This window comes from Leuciscus leuciscus (genome assembly GCF_965113295.1).
Source record: "Leuciscus leuciscus genome assembly, chromosome: 9".
NCBI classification, from domain to species: domain Eukaryota; kingdom Metazoa; phylum Chordata; class Actinopteri; order Cypriniformes; family Leuciscidae; genus Leuciscus; species Leuciscus leuciscus.
This window is the reverse complement of record NC_138733.1, coordinates 12,127,874-12,155,478: the sequence shown is the minus strand read 5'-3', so window position 1 is coordinate 12,155,478 and position 27,605 is coordinate 12,127,874. Positions and strand designations below refer to the sequence as shown.

The window sequence follows — 27,605 nt, the reverse complement described above, 5'->3', positions numbered from 1 at the left end:
AATATGTTAGGGAGCACAAAATGAAGCTTCTGCCATGACCGTCCCAGTCCCCTGACCTGAACTGAAGAGAAGAAGCACAAACATGGATCTGGGAATCTGAAGGATCTGGAGAGATTCTGTATGAAGGAAAGGTCTCTGATCTCTTGTCAGGTGTTCTCCAAACTCATCAGGCATTATAGGAGAAGACTCAGAGCAGTTATCTTGGCAAAAGGAGATTGCAAAAAGGTATTTAATAAAAGGGTATCAATAATTGTGGCCAACGTGTTTTGGAGAAAAACATTTATTTCATAATGTGATTTCCCCCCCACTTTCAATTCTTTTACTTAAATGAAAGGTTAGGATTTTGCCAATTTTTTTGAATGAAAGATCATTTTACAGCCATTTTTGATAATATTTACCAGGGGTATGATTCATTCTGAGCACGACTGTATATATACAGAAAGATAATGCAAATATAATTTCACTCTCCAAGCCTATCACTTGAAGCAAATATCCATCCTTTTTTAAATGTTCGCGCCATCGAGCGCCTTGGGCCGTTTTGTGAAACTGACGGCATATATAACGGCAGATGAACGGCAGACATAAATCTTCATTATGAGTCCTAATCATAAATACAGTGCATGTTCACAATAACAGGTTAAATAAATAAAAGAATGATTTAAACTAAGTTTTACTTCTGATATAACATTTAGATTAAATATGTCATTCTCATTAAAGGAGTTAAACACTTAAATGACATGAAATCATTAGGCTACTGAGAAGTTACAACATTTTATATTCAATAAATATAAATATTTGTAGTGGATGCGATGCATTTGAACACTTTTCCTGTGGCGTGCTGTGTTTTAATGTTTTAACTACAGAGAGAATTGCTTCTCATGATAATAGCAGATGTTCTGATGCAGGCGGAAAAAACAAGAAACCAGTAAAACAATGTGAAGATTTATGTGAAAACTTTAATAGCTCATCATTTAAAAATAGGTAAATAATACAAATATTTGACAGACCTACATTTTCAGTGAAATTATTTTGCATAATCTTTGTCGCCTTCTGCTGGTAGACACATTTACAGCGTCTGTCAATTATCTTGTCAGGCTCTTGGTTTTTTTCAAAGCAAAACTTGCTAAATTCATTCCAGAATAAAAAAATAATGTTATATTGCTAAATCTCATCTCTCATTATAATAAACAAAGCTGTCCCCATTGCACAATAAATTTCTTATTCACACTATCTACAGGTTGTTGATTAAAATGTCAGTTTTGTCATGTCACAAAACATGACATGATGGTGTAATCAATATTTAGCAAATCTTAAATTATAAAGAAAGTTCAGGTCCTATTTTAGATCATTGTGTAAATATGATGACATCTGTAATTCAAAAGAACAGACGCACATAAAAACAAAAACAAGAAACTGATGTGAAGTCACACACACTTGTCAGTGTGATCGCTGTGTGTCTCTGTGTCTTCAGTCTCTGTAGCGGCTCCTTATTCACCATCAGCTGAACTGGACTGCCGTCTAAATACTGAGAATCCTACAATAAAACACAGTCACATGACACAAAACACATGAGTATGAGATATTACTGCTGACAGGTTTTGTGATCCAGGGTCACAAATGATAAACAACTCTTGTCTTAATTGACCTCTCGCCGGCCCCTCCCCCAAAACGGCCATTGTCCAATCACACATCATAGCAACCGTTACTATGTGAGCAGGTCCGACAAACATTGACTCCAAGCAAGATGGTGAAGCGGTGCGCCCACGCCGTTTGTAAATCGGACACAGATACCCCGAGAGATTGTCTGGAGGAGTTGTGTTCTTTCCATTCCCAAAGCCGAAAACACAACGTGAGCGGTACCTACAATGGATAAAACAGTGTGGACGGCCCCACTCCCAGTTAAATGTGTCGAACATTACGAGGCATAAATACGTCTGCACAATATGAGAGCAAAACCCTGGTGAACTAAATTAAGAAGAATTACAGAAGTAGCATTAGTTATTAATGTTATTAGTTATGTTATTAGTATTAGCTGTTTTCAGAATCAGAATGTTTTATATCCATTGTTGAACAGAATTCACAAATAGGAAATAGCTTTGGCTTAGTTAAAGGTGCATAACAGATAATATAATAAAATAAAATGGATATCTGAATGCCTTATATTTTGTTTTATCTATTTCATTTTATTATATTATCTGTTATGCACCTTTTAAGCCAAAGCAATTTCCTATTTGTGAATTCTGTTCATCAACAATGGAAATAAAACATTCTGATTCTGTTAATCTCTTGTTGCATGGGATGCGCCGCATACCTGGTAAACAGTCATTTCTAACAACATAGGGCTATTTAGATAAACAATCTGGCGAGCGTGTTGTTTTAGGCTAATACACCAACAGCAAATTTCTGTATAATAAAGGGCTACATTTTGCATCCAAGTCTATCATTTGAAATCTTTACATTGTATTGTAGCTCAGAATTCGAGTAGCCGTAGGCTATATATCGAAACACCGATCAGTCCTTGGACCGATGAGATTGGCTAATCCTGTAACCCCTTTTGCCTCGATCTGGAGGATATCGCGGAGGTATTGCTCCAAAAAAAGTCACTGACACGCACGGGTATAGCCTACCTCTTCCCGTCATGGCAATCTGTCGCGCTGGTCGTGTTTGACCATTTGTTTGTCGGACGTAGCAACAGTAACTAAGGGGGGCGGGGCTCGGCGAAAGGTCAATTACACACAGAGACACTTTTAGAGATGAAAATATTAATATATCATTGATCAGTCACTTCACAAAAATAAACTCTTATTAAACAAGGACAGCAACAAAACCGAAACAAAAAAATTTGAGTAAAAAAAAAAAATCACATTTCGAGAACAAAGTCAAAACATTTCGAGAATACAGTGTTCCGTAGAGTTGTGTGTTTGCTTGCCGTTGTTTCACATTGCCGCACAGGCATTCATAACAGTGCGCCTCCACTGGCGCAGAGCGAGTGTTTCCAGTTCATAACACTGTCTGTGTGTGTGTGTGTGTGTGTGTGTGTGTGTGTGTGTGTGTGTGTGTGTGTGTGTGTGTGTGTGTGTGTGTGTGTGTGTGTGTGTGTGTGTGTGTGTGTGTGTGAGTTCGTGTGTGTGAGTTCGTGTGTGAGTTCGATCATGCCTTGGGCATGGATCTACACAAAATAGTAGCTTTTTACTTTTATCTGGGCTTTCAACAAAAGGAAATTCTACAGGTGCCAATCTACCAACATGGCATTACCATTTGTTTGTACAAAATATACTGCGCCGGAATAGACTTTACAGGCGAAAACTTTTCAGACTGGATGGAGATATCCAGCTTTATGAATGAATGAATGAATGAATGAATGAGGCATTTATATAGCGCTTTCATATGTCTACTGTAGGCCTACACCCAAAGCGCTTAATCATATCAGGGAATCTCTCCTCAACCACCACCAGTGATTTTTTATATATATATATATATATATATATATATATATATATATACTGTATATGTGAGGAAATCACGGGATCCGGCCAAATGATGGGATACAGAATGATGCACTTAAAATGTATCCAGAACGTATTTACGGTGAAGAGGATGAAAACACGTAGGCATCGAGTCAAGCCACATAAACATAGGCTTCGTGCCACATAAAGTTTGGACCAGGATTGTGGTACCTACTCCGGTGGAGTCTCTGTGCTCGTCTATAGGCAACGCCATGGAAATGCATGTTGGTAGATTAGCAACTGTAGAATTTCCTTTTGTTGAAAGCCCAGATAAAAGTAAAAAGCTACTATTTTGTTTAGATCCATGAGGCAGTTTGACTTCACGAATGCATTTCTTTACACACACACACACACACACACACACACACACACACACACACACACACACACACACACACACACACACACACACAAAAGGAACTTCCACGTAAGACTGTAGTCTCTTAATTTTGACTTTATTCTCAAAATATTACGACTCTCGTAATGTTTCGACTTTAATCTCGAAATGCTAGAATTTTTTTTGTACTGATTTTTTTTTTTTTTTGTTGCAGTTCAGGGCTTCCGTAGTTCAAAGAGACTAAAGTGGAGCTGAATTATTATCTTATATTCTCCAGTTACAAACAAGAGGCCTGTTACTGAAACTTTTTTCAATTTAAAGGCTTTGAATAAAAATATACTCACAATAGTATAGTCCCTTCAGTTTATAATGTGGATCATCCTTCAGATCAGAGAGCAACTTTATTCCTGATCCTAGTTTATTCCCAGTCAGACCCAGTTGTCTCAGGTGAGAGGGGTTTGATCTCAGAGCTGAAGCCAGATCAGCACAACCTTCACCTGTGACGCCACAATCACTCAACCTATAGAAAACAATGACACACTGTGAATTGTAGTTGAAGTGTCTGTAGTTTGTTATTCACTCTGGTCTCAGATATAGTGAGAGATATAATGAAAAGCATTGCCACATACTGCAGCTGATAGAATGAGATGCATATCAATACTCAAAAGTGCTGTTTGAAACTGTCATGTGCTTCAGGACTGAACAGACACACAGAGTTGAATGTGATATATTGTAATGGAGTTGGATCAATTATATTAGAAGTCAGATAAATAATTAAATTATGCACCTTATTTTTAAACTGCTTTTTGTTCAGATTATTAGTTCAAACGGGCATTCCAGATGTACACTGTATTTCACAAAATTACATTAAAGGACACGTCTTACTGAGGAAAAAGAGAAAAGTGACTATCAGAGAGATGATCTTACCACAGTATCTCCAGTTTACAGTGAGGATCCTCCAGGACAGCTGAGAGCAGCTTCACACCCAAATTTCCAAGTTCATTCCCAGACAGATCCAGATGTCTTAGGTGTTCGGGGTTTGATCTCAGAGATGAAGCCAGAGCACCACAATCTTCATCTGTGACACCACAATATCTCAACCTGTAGAGAACAATGACACACTCTTTACTTTCTCAGTTCAGATTAGTTCAGTTTAGCAGTGGATCCATTGTTAAAGAGAAAGTACAAACTTAAAGCACAAATCAATATGTTTGATGGATCATTAGAATGAGATCTAAAATGTCACAAAGAATAAAACATGATCATACAACATTTATTTTTGTTGCTATTTGTTGCCACCACTTGGTTTGGGGTTTGAGCTTACTCTACACAAGATCTTGCAAAACTTTTTACTACATCAAACCAACCAGACTAGATTCCATACCCACTAAACAACTGAAAGAACGGCTCCCTTTATCAGGAGAGCCTATTGTCAATATCATAAGCACCTCCTTATCTCTAGGTCACATCTGAGAGCCTTCAAGCTGGCGGTTAAGCCTCTACCACCAGCTCTGATACTGATAGGCCATCTCTTCCTGATGCACTCACAGCATGTATTAGCGATTTCAAACACTGGATGCCCCTGAACTTTCTTAAACTGAATAATAAATAAAACTGAAATACTGATTGGTTCTACTACTTTATCCAATGTGTGAAAATAAAATATGATCTTACCCCAGTATCTCCAGTTTACAGTGATGATCCTCCAGTAAAGCAGAGAGAATAGTCACTGACTGTCTTCCCAGTTTATTCTCAGATAGATCCAGTTGTCTCAGGTGTGAGGGGTTTGATATCAAAGCTGAAGCCAAAGCAGCACAACCTTCATCTGTGATGCCACAATCCTTCAACCTGTAAGAAACAATGACACTCTTCGCTCTCTCAGTTCAGATCAGATCAGGGGCTGTATACAGTATAACTCCACTCAGAGTAAAAGTAAAAGTGTGTCAAAATTCTAAGAATGATGCAATTTTACTCTTATTTCTAGACTTATTAGTGAATTAGAATTAGTGTGATTCATTAAGATTCTTAAAAATAAGCATTAAGACTAAGTCTTAGCTTCTACAGTATTTAAGAGAGCTGGAGATGTATCCTAGCCTAGTTAGGAGTAACAAGATGGTAGCTTAGAGGAGAAGACCATACACTTTCCAACGAAGATACAGTATAATGTATTGGAGTTATATGATGACGGAGTTGATCAAACAACACAGGCTTGATCGTCAAGGTATTCTTTTTGTAACTGACCTGAATTTACAGTTTTTCTCCATTGCTTTGGCTCATTTCTTGAAACAGAAATGACATTCTCAAAACAACATGGACAAACCTCCAAACCACTTGGCAATTGTTCACAACAGAATTGAATTTCTCATTCATTTCATCAAATTGCAAATGTCTAAGTACATCTCTCAATGTCTCAGTACATCTTTGCAAATGATTAAGTACAGGTAGCCTACATTTAGCACAATTTCCAAGTGAATAGATCTTGTTGATCTAAACTGATTGTTGATTCTCAGTCTAATGGTTGTTCGCTCCAAAACGTGTCAGCGTCATTTCATTGTATAAGTCATCACATGCACAATAGTCTGTTCAATTGTCAAAATTAGTCAAGAACATAATACCATGAATACCATATATGTATGTATGTATGTATGTATGTATGTATGTATGTATGTATGTATGTATGTATGTATGTATGTATATATATATATATATATATATATATATATATATATATATATATATATATATATATATATATATATATAATATTATTGGCCACTGGGCCCCAGGCCAGCGAGTGGTGTGGCCACTCACATCCCCAGTCTTGGCCCATACAATACACAGAAGTTCCTCATCTTCTTGGACCGCCTTAATTTTGATTTGATCCCTGAAAATGAGAGAGGCCTCACCTACCACAATATGTCATTGTATGGGACAATGTGAATTTCCACCATGGCCCGCTCATCAGGGCCTGGTTCACTACTCATCCAAGGATGGTCATGGTGTTCCTACCACCTTACTCTCCTTTCCTCAATCCTATTGAGGTATATTTCTCCGCTTGGAGGTGGAGAGTGTATGAGCATCGGGCTCAAGATCAGAGGTCCCTGCTCCATGCAATAGACGCTGCGTGTGAGGATATTACAGGAGATCAGTGTAGGGGATGGTTGCGACATGCACGCCGTTTCTTCCCTCGTTGCATCGCAAGGGAGAATATACGCTGTGATGTGGATGAGAATCTGTGGCCAGACAGACAGCAGCGTGTGGATGGGCAGGAGGGTGAGGACGGTGGCCAGGAGAGGGAGGGTGAGGACAGCAACCAGTGAAGAACTGTTAGTTGTGAAACTCCAGCTTTATTTACAGCACTGTAGGCTGCATATAATTTTCATTGTTTTTTGTTTGTGTGTTTATATTACAGTATATTATGCTGCATACATTTTCTTTTTACTCTGATGTATGGAAGTTACTTTATGTGTGTGAATGATAATGGTTACAATTTCCTTGGCGGTATGTGTGCAGTGTGTGATGTCAAACCTTGGAGGTTACTCTTACCCTAAAATCCTATTTCTTTTTTTTTTTCAGTTTTATACACAATTGTATTCTGTTAGCTAGACAAAAAACAGTGCAGTAAGCATTGTCAATGAAGGACTGGGCTAAGACTGAAAGGTGGACATGAGGGATATTTCAATGGTCCTCTGCCATAGTGACAAAACATCTAAACATTTTGACTTGCAGTGCTTACACAATGCCAAAGGGACAAAGCATTTTGGGGGCACTGACTGTTTAAATGAGAAGGAAATTTAGTTTTGACACATGAGTGAACTGTTTTGGGAGAGGTATGAACTTTTGCAGGTGAACCATGGTGTTGTGCTGAACCATCCACGTTATTTTGGCAAAAGCACCAAGAGTGTTGAGAACGTCCGGTCTGTTTCAAGAAATGAGCCAAAGCAATTGAGAAGGATCTTTGCCATTTTCGTGGCACTGACTCTTTATATGGGAAACAAATTTAGTTTTGAAGCATGAGAGAACAGTTTTGGGAGAGATATGAGCTTTTGCAAGTGAACTATAGTGTTGTGCTGAACTGTAAGACTGTTTTGCCAAATGATCTTAGAGTTTTGAGAATGTAATTTCTGTTTCAAAAAATGAGCCAAACCAATGGAGAAAAACTGTAATAACCTGTCCCACTCAACCAATCAATGCTCTAACTGCAGTAATCAAAGTTATAATGACATTTTTTGGCCACTGGAAAAATGCAGTAGTGCACCATTAATGACTTGGGGCCCACCATCAGTCCGAAATAAGCAGGCCCTTAAATAGCACTACTGTGGCACTACCACACCAAACAAAAAGTAATGGCCAAAAGTGATGTGCAGAGGTTTATTCAGCAAAAGCAAGCCATTTTTATGAGGATTGTGGGCTTCCCTGGAGTTGTTGGAGCCATTAATGGAACTCATGTTCGCATCATTGCTCCAACTATAAATAAAGAGACAACAGGGGCTTTCGCACCAGGTAGTTCTAGGAACTTAGTTCTAGGATCTAGCCACCAGGGAACTAATGGAACCCCGAGAACTAATGGTTCCCCAGGAAAAATTTTCTGGTTGCATTCTCACCACCAGCAGGAACTCTGAAGTGACTAAGCCGCGCTTATTGTTGTGACTTTTATTTTGACGGTGCGGCGGACCTTTATTTTGATGGCGCTGAGAACGCCAGAGCCTGAACACACAGTGCTTGCATTCTCTGTCTTTATTCGTTTACGGTCTGTCCAACAGTCTTTTCTAATACGTTATAAGATAGAACTATTATACAAAGAAAGTAGACAGTATATGAAAAGGTATTAGCGTATGCTGTGTGGTTGGTGTCCAGTGTTGCTAACTGAGCAGAATCATGTTTCATGTTCCAAGTTGTGTTGGATTTTCTCCTAAGTGTAAAGGTTAAGAGGTTCATCTATCACCTTTACATGTTCGTATGTGAGTACTATATGGAGTAAATATATAGGCTATAATCTGTGTGTTTACACAGCTTTAAAAAAAATGGCGGGTGCTGGTGTTTTGCGTGCATTCAGTCAATCAGCGTACATTTTCGTCACATTTTCCCGGTGGGCCGACGTGATTCATGGGCCGGTACATCTCATAATTATATATTTTTTGTCTGAACGGCCCATACAACTCATACACCGCAGCCCATTCGTTTTGTTTTGTTTTGCGTAATTGATGGCGCTGGGGTCTTTGTGCCGCTGTAATGCATTGGTCAAAAGAAATTCAGCGTAGGATTTTTTTTTTTTTTTCACAGACTGGCCCATGAAACGCGCAGATCAGTGGCCCATCGGTTCTTTTCTTGACTGACACTGGGCTGGCCCAATCACATCTTTAAACATCTCCCCTTTTGGGCTCTGAGCGAGCGTGCAGTGTCAGTGTGTTTCTGTCAAAGTAGTCAGAGAGGTGGAGAGATGATGTGCGAGAGCAAACCTCATTGGTTCTTAAGGAAGCTCAAACTTTTACTTTTTGAAGCGTCAAAGTGGTAGTTGAAGTAGTGTCAATGAAGGTACAAAAATTGCTGAGGAGAAGCTCATGTGTTCAATCATTTACAGCTCAATCAGCTGAACTCACAGCAGTAGAAAGAGTCTGAACACTTCAAACATAAATTATATTGTTTTTCATTTGTGAGTGTCAAATATGATCTTACCACAGTTGCTCCAATTTACAGTGAGGATCTTCGAGTACAGCACAGATAAGCGGTACACCGGAACTTCCTATTTTATTCCCAGACAGATCCAGTTGTCTCAGGTGTGAGGGGTTTGATTTCAGAGCTGAAGTCAGAGCAGCACAACCTTCATCTGTCACGCCACAATCCCTCAACCTGTAGAAAGATGAAAACAATACTTGTTAAACACCATGAACTGAAAAAACAACTTCCTGCAATAAACACTAACTTGCAATTCCAATTGGATTCATTCATAATTCATTCATATCATGAGAAAAAAAATCTACATTAACATGTATTTCTTAATTTCAAATTCTTATCCAAGTTTAATGGTAAAAGTTACACAAATAAAAAACAAAGATGGAATTTAATCAATTTATGCAATTCAATTTTAACTTGTTTAAAACTAATCTGCATGTTGGACCTCCCTAATCATTACACCTGTCTGTAAAATGGCAGAAGTCCCAGAATATAGAAAAAAACATTGTAATTAATAACGTCTCAGTTACATATGGTAACCCTCGTTCCCTGAAGGAGGGAACGGAGACGTACGTCGTGACCAATGAATAGGAATCTAGCCAGAGAGCCAATCTACTTCGATTGTAACTAAACGAGCCAATGAACATTGGCATGCAATAATTTGCAGCAGCTGCTCTGCCTCGCAGTGCAGGTATATAATGAGCAGAAGGTGCATTGCATCTTCAGTTTTTCACTGATGAGCCGCGCAGTTGGCCCGGTCGCCCAGCGGGGAACAGGAGTTGTGGCGACGGGGCGTACGTCTCCGTTCCCTCCTTCAGGGAATGAGACGTTCCCCATCAGTCGGTCACTCTCGTTGTACGTCATGACCAACGAATAGGAATCCCTACCAAAGCGCACAGCTGCAGCCCCCTTCCAATGCCCATACATGCCTCCTGCTCCTTCTTGCCTGGAAGAACGATAGCAGAGGGCTTACACAGAGAGTTTCTGTCACTGTTGTTCCATGGTAACCCATACAGTGACACTATTGGATAACACTGGGAAAGTGTGCCCTTTCCATTAGGAAGGAGAACGCTGTGGAAGCCACATTCTTCCCCGAAGGAGTTATGTGGAGATAAGATATACATATGGACTAACCCGAAGGTTGTACTGCATATGATATACTGGGTGACTTAGGGAAAGACACAGGCTTTCTGTTTAGGAGCAGCCGTGGAAGAATATACATATGGGATCCTCGCATGGTCGCACATATGGAACCCAGCCTAGACCTGGTTCTCAAGGACTTAACGGATAAAAGTTGAAGCCACTCTCTGCCACATCCGACTCCGAGGTCCAAACTGGTTTTTCACTCTGGGCCGGGCCGGGCCTCTCAGTGCTTGTACCCGTTTAGGGTGAGAACATGGGAGGAGACTGGCTCTACATGTAGGCTATAAAATCAAGCAAACGTGTTAGGTGTCACCCAGCCCGCAGCTCTAAAGATATCTGTTAGCGAGGCGCCATGTGCCAACGCCCAGGAGGATACAACGCCCCTCAAGTGAGCACACAACCTGAGCGGACAGGGCACGCCTTGTGCTTGGTAAGCCAAGGTGATGGCATCCACTATCCAGTGGGCCAACCTCTGCTTAGAGACAGCCTTTCCCTTCTACTGGCCTCCATAACAGACAAAGAACTGGTCTGAGGTCCTGAGGCTTCGAGTTCTGTACAGTCGCAGAGCGCGGACAGGACAGAGTAAAGCCAGGGCTGGGTCTGCCTCCTCCAGGGGCATCGCTTGCAGGTTCACCACCTGGTCCCTGAAGAGAGTGGTAGGAACCTTGGGTACATAGCCAGGCCAGGTTCTCAGTACTACGTTGTTGTCACCAGGCCTGAACTCTAGGCACGATTCGTACAATGAAGTAGGGGCTGTAAAACCCTGACCTCATATTGTCTGGAGGGACCGGCACTATCGCGTCCTCTGCCAGTAGGACTGTGATCTCTGCTTGCAAGACATGGGCATCGGCTGCACTCACTGAAGTGGAGTGGATGGCTCGAAACTTGGTGGGACGCTTTGGCGAACTGAATCGCATAGCCGATGATGGTCCGAATATAGCCTGATGGTCCGAATGAGCCAGCGAGACGGACTGGGGAGCCAGGCTCGTAGAGACCGTACAAGTGGGACCAAAGGGACCGCAGGCGTACCCGCAGAGGGGCAACGAGGTAGAACGCAGGGATGCGGCTCGGGGGGCTCTCTTTAAGAGAGTGGATGGCTCGAAACTTGGTGGGACGCTTTGGCGAACTGAATCGCATAGCCGATGATGGTCCGAATGAGCCAGCGAGACGGACTGGGGAGCCAGGCTCGTAGAGACAATACAAGTGGGACCAAAGGGACCGCAGGCGTACCCGCAGAGGGGCAACGAGGTAGAACGCAGGGACGCGGCTCGGGGGGCTCTCTTTAAGAGGGCTCTCTTTTTTTTTTCAGACCCCGTTGCAGGGTCTGAGTGTGCTGTACCACAATTACCTGGTTACACTGGGCAGGGGGTGCAAGGGGAGGCTTGGTTGCGTTCTCGAACTGGTGACCGCTGGCAATAGAAGAGGCGGATGAAAATGGTGAGGATTCTCTCCTCCCACTGCTCTCCGGGCCCTCTTCGGACCCAGAGATAGAGGAACTGGTCTTTTTTTTGTTTTGTTTTTTAATATGGGTACCACTTTGAGTCCAGTGGCGGAACAGAATTTTGACTCAAAAGACTTCCTGCCCGGCCCTCTCTCCGGGGGAGAGCAACTCCACCCATCTCCGGATCGCCCGTCTCAAGGGTGATGTTTCACCGACCGCACGGGTGGTGTTGTCCTCCTGCGTCGGACACAGTAGAGCAGGCTGTGCCAGAGTTTTTTGGGGGGGGGGTTTTGCAGGGGACAACACTCTAGGAGACAAGTAGACTGAGGGGCGTCCCCCGAGGGACTCTGATGGCACGTTGGGGGAAGCTCCTCAGTCTGCTACTGACTATGGAGAACTGCTATATATATATATTTTTTTGTTTTTTGTTTTTGTTTTTTTTGAAGGACCAGCAATCACATCCAGAAGCTGCACAGCTTATGATGTGCTAGACAGGGAGGGGCCCTAGGGGGTTGGTTCCCCGAAGGAGAAGCCCTCACTGCTCAGGTCACCCAAGCTATTCTATTGAAGTAGACCTCTTCTGGTGGTCACCAGGGAGGGCGCTACAATGGAGAATAGGCAAGGGGAACGCGCACCTAGAGCGCCGAGCGAGCGCTGGGTTGTCGTAACAGCAGCCCGGTAGCTAGACGGCACACAACACGCTTTCGCTGAACTCCATGGTTTCCCAGAGTGTTGAGCAGACCTGCGGCTGTGCTTTTACACACAAGCGGCGGATGGCCAACAACAGAGGGGACTCAAGCTTTGCAGAGCAGATGCTGCAAATGATTGCATGCCAATGTTCATTGGCTCGTTTATTTACACTCAAAGTAGATTGGCTCTCTGGTGAGAATCCTATTCGTTGGTCTATGCTATTTTGCTTGGTCTATTATGCCATTTAATGCCATTTAAAAATGACAAATCTTTTTTTTTTTTTATACCTGGTAAAACAGAATTATTTATCTGCAGCTTCTCTAACTTTGATTTTCTTACTTACTTAACTGATCTGGATTCTTTAATCACAGGCAGCATCTTATGAAGAACCATCATATTTTCAGCTTTGTTTCTAGTTAAAAAATTATCAAGATGAAAGTCATCCAGATTCTTCTCTGATGTCAACAACACAAAAACTACAGCTGACCACTGAGACGAAGAGAGTTTGGCTTCACTTATTCTTCCAGATTTCAAATACTGTTGTATTTCATTCACTAGTGAATGATCACCCAGTTCATTGAGACAGTGGAACAGATTGATGGATTTCTCGGGAGAGTCAATGGTCCTGATCTTCTTCTTGATGTACTCAACTGTTTCCTCATTGTTGTCAGATCTGCTTGTCTGTTTCATTAGTCTTTGTAGGAGAAGCTGATGAGACTCCACTGACAGACCCAGAAGGAACCGCAGGAAAAGGTCCAGATGTCCATTTTTACTCTGTAGAGCCTCATTCACAGCTCTCTGATGCAGCACAGATAATGAAACATGTTCTGATGAATTGAGTTGAAACCAGTCCTTAAATTTAGACAGCAAACCCTGTTTAGTGATTGAGTCAAACACATTTCTGTTGTTGTTTGTACAGGAGAGGTGCACATATAGAGCCGCTAGATGTTCCTGAATGCTCAGATGAACAAAGCAGAAGACTTTCCCCTGATACCAGCCAAACTCCTCTCTGAAGATCTGAGTGCACAATCCTGAGTAAACTGATGCTTCCGTCACATCAATGCCACACTCTCTCAGGTCTTCCTCATAGAAGATCACATTGCCTTTCACAAGCTGCTGAAAAGCCAGTTTTCCCAGTTTCAGGATCATGTCTTCATCTGTCACGTTCTTCTCATAGTCCTTCTCATGTTTGATGTTGGTCTGAAGGATCAGGAAGTTTGTGTACATTTGAGTGAGAGTCTTGGGAATCTCTCCACTGTCTACTTCAATCAACATCTTCTCGAGAACAGTGGCTGAGATCCAGCAGAACACTGGGATGTGGCACATGATGTAGAGGCTCCTTGATGACTTCAGGTGTGTGATGATTGTATTGGCCAGACTCTGATCACTGACTCTCTTCCTGAAGTATTCCTCCTTCTGTAGCTCATTGAAGCCTCGTACCTCTGTCAATCGATGGACACACTCAGAGGGGACGAGATCGGCTGCTGCTGGTCTGGAGGTGATCCAGATGAGAGCAGAGGGAAGCAGATTCCCCACAATGAGGTTCGTCAGCAGCACATCAACTGAGGCTGATTCACTTACATCGCGCAACCTCACATCGCTCTGAAAATCCAGAGACAGACGACACTCGTCCAGACCATCAAAGATGAACAACACTTTATATTTGTCACTGGATATTTCTATTTCTTTAGTTTCAGGGAAAAAGACATGAAGAAGATCTAAAAGACTGAGTGTTTTGTCCTTCATCAAATTAATCTCTCTGAAAGGAAGTGGAAATATGAGCTGCACGTCCTGATTCTCTTTCTCTTCAGCCCAGTCCAGGATGAACTTCTGCACAGAGACTGTTTTTCCAATGCCAGCGACTCCCTTTGTCAGCACAGTTCTGATGGGTTTGTCTTGTCCAGGTAAAGGTCTAAAGATGTCATTGCATTTGATCGGTGTGTCCTCTGTTGCTGCTCTCCTGGATTGTGTCTCAATCTGTCTCACCTCATGTTCATTACTGATCTCTCCACTCTCACTCTCTGTGATGTAGAGCTCTGTGTAGATCTCGTTCAGGAGTGTTGGGTTTCCCTGCTTTGCTGTTCCCTCATACAGACAATCAAACTTCCTCATCAGATTTGATCTAAACTTGTGGATTTCATGGCTGTAAAATAAAAATATCACATTATTACGAGTCTTAAGCACAATGTATTTTTTATTCTGTATCATATTTTCAAATGTTTCACGTGAATGTTATACATATATATATATATATATATATACACACACATATATATATATATATATATATATATATATATATATATATATATATATATATATATATATACACTCTTAAAATCCAATGGCTGATCCATAGATGCGACACTGCTCATAAACACACAGCTGGGCTCTGGTTCTGATATCTTATGATGAACTGAACTATAACAGAGAGACTAAATGTAATGCTTTGAATTACTATATTTAAAAAAAAAAAACATTAGCATTTATCATTATCAAGCGTAGCGTTAGTTCTGGCAGGTCACGTTAGTCAAGCTCGCATCAGCTGACCCTCAGCTGATCCACATCTACCTATAGGAATACGACGCCTATCACCATATACATATATAAGCTCCTTCAGTAGTATCAGCAGCTATCACGTTTCTCAGGAGCTAATTACCCTCCTCCATCCACAGCTCCTCCTCTCGCCCTGTCAGGATTTGACATTCTGATTCCCCTTGAATCAGAATAATTATCGAATAATGTTGTACTTTAAAATCTTGAATTAAATATATTTGCAAACTTTCATGTTGGTTCTGTTCTGTTTACCCCAAGGGGGATTATTGCTGCTCTCCCTGCTCTTATCCATGCTAGGCTGCATGGATGCGCAGGGAGTTCTCGCCCAGAACGGAACCATTCCGCCAATCCAAACTGTATGCTAATTGTCAATCATATTTGACGGTAGTGGTCCTGACAGAAATAAAGACTTTAAAGGGACAGTTCACCCAAAATTTTTTAATTCTCTCATCATTTACTCACCCTTATGGCATCCCCATTGTTGTTGCGTTGTGAAGCTTGTGCAAGAAGTGGTGGTCCTCTATTCTTTTGCGTTACTGCTTGCGCAAACTTCACAATGCACTTGCATTACGGGTCACAACATCCTCCGCATGACTGCTTGTATGACAATAGACTGGAAGTATTGATTTATAGTTTAAATAGTTTTTAAAAATTACTATTTTTCTTACACACACCTATTGTTTAGCTTCCGATGACATTGATTCATCCACTGGGGTCGCATGGTTTACCATCATGATCGGTGTGTGTGGTTTTTCAAGAGTCAAACTTTTGGCAGCCATTCAATGGCATTATATGGACTCACAGAGATGGATTATTCTCCTAAAAACATTTTTTGTGTTTATCTGAAGAAAGAAAGTCAGGAATGCATGAGGGTGAGTAAATAATAAAATAAGTTTCATTTTTGGGTGAACTATCCCTTTAAAGAGCACTTTATTTTTTATTTACACTATGTTATTACAAAAAATGTAAGCTGAACTGGGTGCTTTTACAGATGTGTTTCTGAGTGCGAGCAACACTATGTTAAAACAAGGTGCCTGTGACAACCCCCCAAAATAATAGAACCTGACATTGCAGGTTTGCAGGTTTGAGAAGCCCAGACTCACACCTCACACCCGCTCTGATGTGCACTTCACACATCCACCATCACCTCCTGCAACCCCTCTCCTCCCCCCTTCTGCCATCCAACCTGAGCTTAAGGTCTGTGTGGAGGACGTGAGCCGAGTCTTCAAAAAACAGAAGACTAGGAAAGCTTCAGGCCCAGACGGCATCTCATCTGCTTGTCTAAAAGCCTGCGCTGACCAACTGGCCCCAGTCTTCACGCAGATCTTCAACAGATCATTGGAGCAGTGTGAAGTTCCCTGCTGCTTCAAACGCTCCACTATCATTCCGGTTCCCAAAAAACCTAAAATCACTGGACTTAATGACTACAGACCTGTCGCTCTCACGTCTGTGGTCATGAAGTCGTTTGAAAGACTGGTGTTGGCCTATCTGAAGGACATCACTGGACCCCTGCTGGATCCCTTTCAGTTTGCTTACAGAGCAAACAGGTCTGTGGATGATGCAGTCAACATGGGACTGCACTATATCCTGCAACATCTTGACAGACCTGGGACTTATGCACGGATCTTATTTGTGGACTTCAGTTCGGCCTTCAATACCATCATCCCTGATCTTCTCACAGCCAAACTGACTCAGCTCTCCATGCCATCCTCAATCTGTCAGTGGATCTCCAGCTTCCTGACGGACCGGCAGCAGCGAGTGAGACTGGGGAAGCTCTCATCCAGGACCCTCACCATCAGCACTGGCGCCCCCCAAGGGTGCGTTCTCTCCCCACTGCTCTTCTCCCTGTACACTAATGACTGCACTTCTAAAGACCCCTCTGTCAAGCTCCTGAAATTTGCAGACGACACCACCGTCATCGGTCTCATCCAAAATGGTGACGAGTCTGCTTACAGACTGGGGGTTGAACAGCTGGCTGTCTGGTGCAGCTATAACAACCTTGAGCTGAACACGCTCAAAACAGTGGAGATGATTGTGGACTTCAGGAGAAAATCCCCAGCACTCCCCCCTCTCACCATCATGAACAGCACTGTGGAAGCAGTGGAGTCATTCAGGTTCCTGGGCTCTACCATCTCTCAGGACCTGAAGTGGGCAAATCACATTGACTCCATTGTGAAAAAGGCCCAGCAGAGACTGTACTTCCTTCGCCAGCTGAAGAAGTTCAATCTGCCACAGGAGCTGCTGATCCAGTTCTACTCAGCCGTCATTGAGTCTGTTTTAAGCACTTCCATCACTGTCTGGTTTGGTTCAGCTACCAAATCGGACATCAGGAGACTACAACGGACAGTCCGGACTGCAGAGAGGATTATTGGTGCCCCCTTGCCAACCCTCCAGGATCTGTACTCTTCCAGAGTGAGGAAGAGAGCAGGTAAAATCATCACAGACTCCACTCACCCTGGACACCCCCTGTTTGAACTGTTACCGTCAGGACGGCGACACAGATCACTGGCCACAAGAACATCCAGGCACAGGAACAGTTTCTTTCCACAGGCCATTTCCCTTCTGAACACTTAACATGCCCCCCAATGCATATGCCTGTAAGTGCAATACTCCCACTGTCTAGTGCAATATTCTCTAAGTCAGGTGATATTTATATTATTCATACTACTCAAAATACTGTAAATATGTTCATAATCTGTAACATGCACTAGACTCCCACTGTCTAGTGTAATATTCTCTAACTCAGGTGATATTTATATTTATATTATAATTCATACTACTCAACATACTGTAAATATGTTCATAATCTGTAAATGTTTATTCAGACTAAACCCAACTGTGACCCCTTTTTTTACTTTTTATACTATTTTTATTTATTTTTTAATATATTTTATTCTTAGAATTTGTATTACTATGTTTCTTGTTGTATTTGTATTTGTATATGTGCACTGGAAGCTTCAGTACCAAGAAAAATTCCTTGTGGGTGCAAGCACACTTGGCAATAAAGCTCTTTCTGATTCTGATTCTGATCTGGTTGCCAAGGTTTTATGACTAAAAAGCATATGAAAGAGTCAACTCTCACTCCATTCCTCTATTGAAACACACATAATGCCCATAAAAATGACTCTTCCACATTCATTCAAACCTTTTATGAAGGAACATGCATCCTAGGACATTGTGTGTATAATTATTACTGTGTTGTATAGTGTCTCTTGTATTGTATTTTGTTTTATGCATGCTTATGAGAGAACTACTAGTTAATGTAACCCCACCTATATACATTAATGCTCATTTAACAACTTACACTAGTGTACATCACCTCATAGAATACAGTGTGTGTTTGTTATATTAATCAGAGTATAAATAGACACAATCTGACAGACCCATTCTAACCATTCAAACAAAGGGCCATAAAACCTCCCAACAGAGGAATTTTCCCGTCCTGAAATTGCACCCTTCTCATTGGTCAAGCCAAAAGTCAAGAGGTGTGACCTCTAATCTTAAAATTCCTAAGATTCCTAAATTCCTAAAATTCCAGGAATCCTGCTTCCTGCTTAGCTACTGTTTGGATGCTCTTGCTTATGTCCAATAGATTTCTTAGTCGTGCCGAAAGAACACCACAGACACAGTGTAATCACCATGGGAACATCTCAGAGTAAAACTGGGAGTTGTGAAAAATCTGACACACCGGTGTTTTACCAGATGAGAAGTTTATCTATGTATCATCTTTTTAGTCTTTTAATTAATTTTATAAGTGTATCATATATCTCTTTTAATTCCTTTTATAACAGTTTTCATTTCCCTTTCTTTTATTTTAATTCCTTTCTGTGTAAAGCACTTTGAATTGCCATTGTGTATGAAATGTGCTACAGTATATAAATAAACTTGCCTTGCCTTGCCTAGAAGCCAACACTTCCCTCCTTCTCTTCCTTCTCCTGGCTGCTGTGCGTGAGGAGACCCGGTCCGACCGCGAGGCCGTGGGCCGGCAGACCCCAACACATTATTAAGCCATGTGCAACTTCCTCAACCATAACAGAGTCAAACAGCACAAGTTCGTCATCATTTCTTCATTCAACGTGGAAGAAATTGATTGCAACTTCAACACCATCGAGACATGGAACCATCAAAACCTTCTTCAGAGACTTCACAGACTGCTTTAATTGCAAAGGCATTGCAAGTATCGTACATTTTACTAAGCCGTATAAAAGGATAAACGGTAAACCCCTCTTATTGAGGAGCTTTGAAATAAGAAACTGGTGCTTCTTTCAGGTGGTTAAATTACTTTTCGTAGCTTCATTACTCTGTCTTGTTCCAGTCATTCACTTTCACTTTTCCATTTCCCATACATGCGTGATTTGTGTAGGGTTGGGAATCGAATACTTAAGGTCAGGATTCGGATACTTCTCATAAAATTATCAATTCCTTTGTGTGTATTTTAAAAATGACTTTAAACTATTCATGCGTAACTCCCACACACCTTTTTCTGCGCTGCACACACATCTAAGAAATTAGATGTCAATTTTTTCTGCCAGTCTGAGACTGGCACTCTGTTTTCTGTGCTGCACACACATCCAAAGTGCGCTCACAAAAAAAGTGATTTTCATGAGATTTAAACCATTCATGTGTAAAAAGACTCACACCCTTTTTCTGTGCTCTCTTAAAATATCCTCGTAAACAGTTGGTTTAAATGCATGTGCAACAGTATATTGGATCCGTGCAGCTAAATAAATAATAAGAGAATAAATGTGAATGATATCGAATTTTTTTTTTTTACCTTGTTGTAATCGAAATTAAGAATCAAGAAAAATCGGAATCGATAGCAGAATCGGAATCGTTAAAATTCAAACGATACCCAACACTATTTGTGTTGTGATCAAAATGCTCTGAGCATCATAAAAACCTTCCCGTTTCCCTCTGTTCAGACTTGATCCGTGTGACTCCGTGTGCTAAAGAAACCCACACTTGATACATCTATATAAGCAAATTTTCGCCCCGTGTCTGTCCTTCCTTTTATTTCCAAGGTGATGGAAAGAATTGTCTCTCTGCAACTTCAGTCTTTCTTATCCACTAATCGCATCTATGAGATCTTTCAATCAGGTTTCAAATCACTACATAGTACTGAAACGGCCCTTGTAAGAGTCCTAAATGACATCTTAATGATTACTGATTCGGGAGCTTCTGTCATTTTAATCATGCTGGACTTGTCTTCAGCTTTTGATACTGTCGATCACAGAATTCTCATCTCCCGACTGGAGTCTTATGTAGGACTAGGCGGAGTAGTGTTAAACTGGTTTAAATCCTTCCTAACAAACAGAACTTTTTCTGTTAAAATTGGAAATTTTACTTCATCATTACGCTAGCTATCCTGTGGCGTACCGCAGGGATCTGTTCTTGCACCTACTCTCTTTTCCTTATACTTACTTCCCTTGGGATCCATTTTCAGGAAACATAATGTAGCCTTCTATTGTTATGCTGATGACATGCAAATTTATCTGCCTTTGACCAGCGGTAATGAGAATGCTGTTAGTAATTTATCAGCGTGTTTTAATGATGTAAAGGCATGGCTCTCAGAAAACTTTCTTTTTTTAAACTCAGATAAATCGGAAGCTATTGTTTTTGGCCCCTCCGAACATAGAAGACAACATTTACCAAACCTTGATTCTTTAAACATTACTATTTCAGCAAAAGTTCGTAATTTAGGTGTGGTAATTGATAACAACTTCAAATTTGATAGGCAAATTGCCTCGGTAGTGGAGCTAGTTTTTTTCATCTTCGCTCTTTTTCCAAAATAAAATCCTTCCTATCTAATGCTTCTCTAGAAGTTGCTATTCACGCCTTTATAACATCCAGGCTAGATTACTGCAACTCTCTGTATTATGGGGTTTCTAAGAGTCAAATCTCTCGATTACAAGTTGTTCAGAATGCAGCAGCGCGTTTTTTGAAGGGAGGTAAAAAATTTGATCATGTGACACCGCTTCTGAGATCCCTTCACTGGTTACCTGTTCAATATAGAATCGACTATAAAATTTTACTACTAGTCTATAAATCCTTAAATAATCTTGCACCAGCTTATTTATCGGATTTACTTCACCCAGATACTTCAAATCGAGAACTGAGATCAGGAAACAAATCCCTCCTTCTTATTCCTAGAACCCGCTTGAAAAAGAGGGGAAATAGAGCTTTTGAAGTGGTGGGCCCCACTCTATGGAATAATCTTCCTATCCAACTTAAAATGGCTTCCACTCTGAGTTTAAAACAGCGCTAAAAACTCATTTGTTTGGATTAGCTTTTAATGTGTAATCTACTTGAACTTATCTTTTAATGCACCATATTTTGATAGACGATAGTGATGTTGTTGGTTCAATGTGTATTGTGTTGTGATTATTGTACAGCACTTTGGTCGGCCAAAAGCCGGTAGTAAATGTGCTCTAGAAATAAACAAACTTGAACTTGAACTTGAACTTGATCACTGGCCTGGCCCAAAGAGTGGCAACTTGTCTTCAAAGGCCTTTATCACCTTGGCTCCCCTGAATGACCTTAGTGGAGATGGTGTGTGGGGCTCTCCTCGTGCTTCAAAGACAGTGACCACCTATCCCCCTCCCATCACCAGACAGCGCCAGCCATTTTGGCCCAGAGACAAACTTTCAATCCACATATGAAAAGAACATTAGCTCCATTTACCCACAATCAAACCGTACCCAAATCTATATAGTATTGTTCTCTTGAGCAAAATCATCAAGAATCTCCGGACTCTACCGCATCTGGACTTTTTCAGCAACCAAAGTCAAAGCAAGTGGCGAATCATGGCGGCTAAAGATCACATGCGTCTGGCAGGTGCTACGTGTGGTTCAATAAAGCCACCTATTTTCTCATCAGAATCGAGATCAAAATTGTATTTCTCAGTAAAACCCTTTCTATTAAATTGGACTGTAATGTTGTATATTTTAGCAATATTGGTACTATCATTGTGACATTGATATATTAAAGAAAGCAACAATGGTGTTTCCCCCCTGGTTTTGAGGAGTCATCATGCACTGTACTAAGATTCTAAATAATGGGAATGTAAAGTCAGCTTGTACCTCAGTGACTCACGAGAAGGTATTGCCATCCAACAATAACTTGTGACTAATATTTGTTAAATTCGCATTAATATTACTCTTGAATGGTGATATAGAACTTAATCCTTGTCCACAAACCTCTGGAAAAATTGCCCTTGGCTGTGTGCAATCTAAATATCAAAGTAAATATGCCTGGATATAATGTTTTTAGAAAAGATTGGGAGATTTTAATATTAATTGATTTCTTTTAATACTTAAAAGAAAAAAATTAAAACAGATTTTTGACTATTTTAACTTCACACAACTGATACACCAGTAGCCTACTAGAATAACCCCTCACTCTAAAACTAGAATAGAATAGTATTTTTTACAAATAAACCTGAAAGTATTTTAAAGCATTATAACCTTTTGACAGGGCTGTCTGATCATAATGTATTTTTTTTTTTCCCAATTTTTCAAGAAAACTAACAAAGCAATGCTTTTTAAATTCATTTAAAACCACTGCTTATCGTGATATAGTCCTTAAAAATAAGCAACAAAATCTTGGAATAGCTTTAAAAGAGATTGATTGGAGTGAAATCCTGCAAAGCGAAAACATAGAGAGATTATTTTTTGGGAAAAGTTAAAGAAGTGTTGGAGTTGTTTACTAGAAAGGGACGGTTAACAAAAATAAAAGGGAATACGTCGCCCTGGGTTAACAATGAATGTAGGAAACTGATGAAGGATACAGATCAGCTCCTTAAAAAATCGCTGAGTTCTGTTTTTTTAACTGATCAATATAAATATACTTCTATGAGGAATAAAGTAATACAGACTTTACGAAAGGCCAAAGGCAGTTTTACTACTTTATATCCAATCCAATTCGGTTTTCGCAGCAATTATTCAACAGATTCAGCCATTTTTTTTTTGAGAGAGAGAAAGTGAAATGCTTATTAGATAAGAGTTGGTGCTGTCTTTTTAGATCTAAAGAAGGCATTTGACACTGTTAACCATCAGGTGCTTTTATTTCAACTAACACATTTAATTTTTTTTGGAGGAAGCAATACTTTGGATAAAATGATATCTTTCAATTAGGAAACAATGTGAATGTATAGTATTAAATCTTCTTACACTGCTTGCCTCAAGGGGGTTCCACAAGGTTCTATTTTAGGACCAATTTTATTTTCACTTTATATTAATGATCTACCTGGAGTATGTAAAGATGTAAATGTTCAGATGTATGCAGATGATGTAGTAATTTTTACCCATGCTAAGAATTTAGAAAAAGCTTAGATTACTTTGACTTCTGCTATAACCAATATTCAGGATTGGCTTACCAGGACAGGTTTATTATTGAACCCCAAAAAAACTGTGTACATGATGTTTTCAAAACAGTTAGTAGAGATGACACATTCAAATGTATTCCTGAGAGGGGAGGAGCTTGAAGTTGTTAAAGAGTTTACGTATCTTGGGGTTGGATTCGACTCCCACTTTTAAAAGTCACGGGTATATTTGTGGCAATAGTCAACAATACATTGTATGGGTCAAAATGATCGATTTTTCTTTTATGTCAAAAATCATAAGGATATTAAGTAAAGATCATGTTCCATGAAGATATTTAGTACATTTCCTATTTAAATATATAAAACATTTATTTTTATGAGTGAATGCAGCACAATCGTGAACATAAATGGACAAATTTAAAGGCGATTTTCTCAATGTTTAGATTTTTTTGCATCCTCAGATTTCAGATTTTCAAATAGTTGTTCTTCTCCAAATATTGTCCTATCCTAACAAACCATACATCAATGGAAAGTTTATTTATTCAGCTTTCAGATGATGAATAAATCTCAATTTCAAAAAATTGACCCATGTGACTGGTTTTGTGGTCCAGAGTCACATATTGTACAATTTTAAGTACATTAGGCAATTCTTGACAGTCGGTGCTGCAAGGTTGTATTTACATTCAATGATTTTTTCACATATCCAGTATTGTTTCAATAGTTGGTTATTCACAGGTGACACAAGATAATAGAAACACTGTATAAGCAGCCATTTCATTACTGTAAAATTTCCCCAAAAAACACAATTTATTGAGTTTTGAAAATTAAAAAAAGTTCAGTTATGCCTGTTTTATTTATAAGGTCTTATAAATGGACTTGCCCCACCTCTGTTAAATGAGTTTATAAAACAGAGGACAGATTGTGGTATTGGTACCAGGTCTGTCATTTGAAGGGTTTGTGAAGTGCCATATAGGCGAACATCTTTTGGTCAGAAAGTATTATCTGTGATAGGGAACAAATATTGGAATAGTTTACCACAGTCAATAAGACGATGTTCTACTTATCACACTTTTAAAGATCATCTAAAGAAGTGGCTTATGACGAATCAGGTGTGTAAACCTTTTTCTTAGTAATTTTAGTAGTGTGTTTTTGGTATTGTTTTTTTAGTGTTGTGTTGTGTGTATAGCTGAGTATTTGTTCTTGTGTGTACTGTACCTGCCAGGGACTGCAGACGTAAATTAGCAATGTTGCTATAATCCGGCTTGTTTACATTGTGTATTTTGTACAAATATTCATTAACATGCATTGTCCCTATAAAATAAAAAACAAAACAAACCAAGTAACCATCTGCAGCCAGATGCATTTCTAAGTTGTGCCCCTTTAAGGTGATCCTGATTCTTTGATGTTTCTTAATGTCACTTAAACAATTTCGGATGCTGCTACAAACTATAAGCGCTGTACGTGCTAAGATTTTTTTTTTTCTGTGACCATGAAAAATACCCTTTCTGAGAGTTGATAGACAACCAAAATTTTGTGTTCTCTGGATGAACAGGTTAATTGATTATAAAGTTAATTCTGCTATATCAAGTTAATTCGATTAACTGATCCAAACTTGTATAATTAATTATAATGAGTTATGATTAATTATTAATATTTCCCCTATCAATATTTAACTACTATGTACTTACATAAAAAATGTAAGACGTAATTTCCACTGAAACAGGAATACAGGGTGGGACATATTGACTTATCTCTACACATACCTCTTCTTTTTTATATAGTTTGATAGCGAATAGTGCTAGCTATTTTATCATCTGGGTTTTTTCATCACAGCGGGCGGAACGCATCATATGGTGCGTTGAAGTCCTCCTGGGAAGTTCGCACTTACTTACTTTCCTGTTTACGACGGCAGGTGTGATCAAGTCACTTTGGTCGGAGTAAGAGGGCGGTGTACTTTCTCTTAATTAATTACAAAAAAATACAGCAAGGTTCTTAAACTCTAGTTCTAGAAAATGAAGAACAAAGAAATGTGCATCAGGTGTAGGCCTACTTTGTTTTTCATTCATTTATGAAGCCACTGCAAACTTTATCGTTGCATATTACATTGTTATATTATAATGCCATCATATTCTGTTCAGGCAATTAGCTTACATCGCTGTAAATAGAAAAGCCTGACAATATCACAGCTAAATAACTTGAAGTATTGTGGTATACCGCCATGTTTCTCACTGATATGCCCTTAACTCGTAAAGATCGGGGCTTAAAGAAAATCCCGAGCTCCCCACTCGTATTTACGACATTGTGGTGGCGTTCATGTGCGCTCAATTCGTAAATCTTTACGAGATGACTTGAACGCACCAATACACTCAGTGATAACAAGCCACACTCATTTAAAAAAGTAAAAAAGTTTTTAATTTTTAAACTATTATTAAAAAAATTACAATCGTTTTTGTACGATTGTACGATTTTTTGTACGATTGCCCTCTCTGAGGGCCCTGACGGTTCCCCACTGCTTTAAAATATAGCATTCTGTGCAGAATTCAAAGGATCCGATATGTTTTGTGGTCTGCATTGACTTGTGCATACAGTATGATCCACTCTGTGCTGTCGTGTCTCTGGACTGGAGCAGACTGTGTTGTAGATTCTAAAGAGCATTTGATTGTGACAGAAAATCTGATGAGAAGTTGAAGTGCAGGGTGGTCATTAAAAATCATTGATCCATATTGGCCGAAGTGAGAGACCAAGTTTGATACTATTATTATGATAAAATAAAATGCTACTTGTAACATGTACTGTATGCTCTGTTGTTTTACTTTGTTTCATTGTGTTTTTGGTTCTGTCCAGTTTACCAGTGTGCCCCGTCAGTTGACCTATTTTTCATAGTCTATGTCTGTTTCATTTATTACACCTATTGTCCAGTTTATTAGCTTATTAGATCCCTCATTTGTTTCAGCATTTATACTCCCTGAGTATTTTTGAATTAAAGACTGTTTCCTGGATTATTCCTGTTGTTTGCTTTGTTCAGAACAACTAGCCGTGACAATACTATAATATTTTTAAAGAAATGTTATACCTGAGATCAGTCTGTGTATCTCCACTCTTGAAACCTACTAAATGATCCAAAGACTTGTCTCTCCTCATAGACACACAGCTGGGCTCTGATTCTGATCTTTTCTGATGAACTGAGCTATAACAAAGAGAGATTAAAGTAATTGCATTAAAATAGTTTTGTTATTATACAGTATATATTTTTTAAATTACATATTTTTTTGTTACTTTAAAGAGCACTTCTTTTTTTTTTATACTATGTTGATACAAAAACTGTAAATTAAACTAAGTGCTCTCATAGATGTGTCCTTCTGTGTGAGCAACAATGTTAAATTATAAAATGAAGACAATACCACATTGGTATCACCAAGAATGAATACCACAATACCAAAACACCATAATATAAAAATGTTAATCATGTTCTCTAGAAATGTTATGCCTGAGATCAGTCTGTGTCTTTCCACTCTTGAATCCTACTGAATGATCCAAAGACTTGCTTATCTTCTGATGAACTAAAGTAAACTATTAAAAAGAGAAAGATTTATTCCTTTATGATGATAATCATTATATTATAAGGTTTTAAAAAAGCATGTAAAGAGCACTTTATGAGAAAGCTAGTCTTATTGGATTTTAATTATATTTCAATGTGAATGTATCAGTTGTGCATTATTTATTTGTATTCAGAATATATTTCCCTGTGGATTCTGTCGGTGCAGGCTCTGCAAACAGACTTTTACGACATGGACTCAACAGTAATGCCACAACATGTAGCCTAAGTACGTGTTTATTCTAATGCCTGATCTGTGACCAGTGATTTCTGATATGTAATGATGTATCAAGTGTTTTAGGCCAAGGCCGTAGAGTGATTGTCATTATCCACCTTATTCTGCT

At 39.7% G+C, this 27,605-nt stretch overlaps 1 protein-coding gene across 1 annotated transcript in view; it reads right to left on the bottom strand.

The window, feature by feature from the left end:
* The window catches only part of LOC309507059 (uncharacterized protein), a 275,228-nt gene that overhangs the window by 217,704 nt on the left and 29,919 nt on the right, over window positions 1–27,605 (bottom strand). Inside the window, exons 11-15 of the mRNA XM_082181150.1 lie at window positions 26,740–26,853; window positions 13,134–14,933; window positions 9,520–9,693; window positions 5,518–5,691; window positions 4,771–4,944 (exon numbers count right to left, since the gene is read on the bottom strand). Of these exons, the coding sequence (XP_082037276.1) occupies window positions 4,771–4,944; window positions 5,518–5,691; window positions 9,520–9,693; window positions 13,134–14,933; window positions 26,740–26,853 (2,436 nt within the window). The remainder of the gene's footprint in view (window positions 1–4,770; window positions 4,945–5,517; window positions 5,692–9,519; window positions 9,694–13,133; window positions 14,934–26,739; window positions 26,854–27,605) is intronic.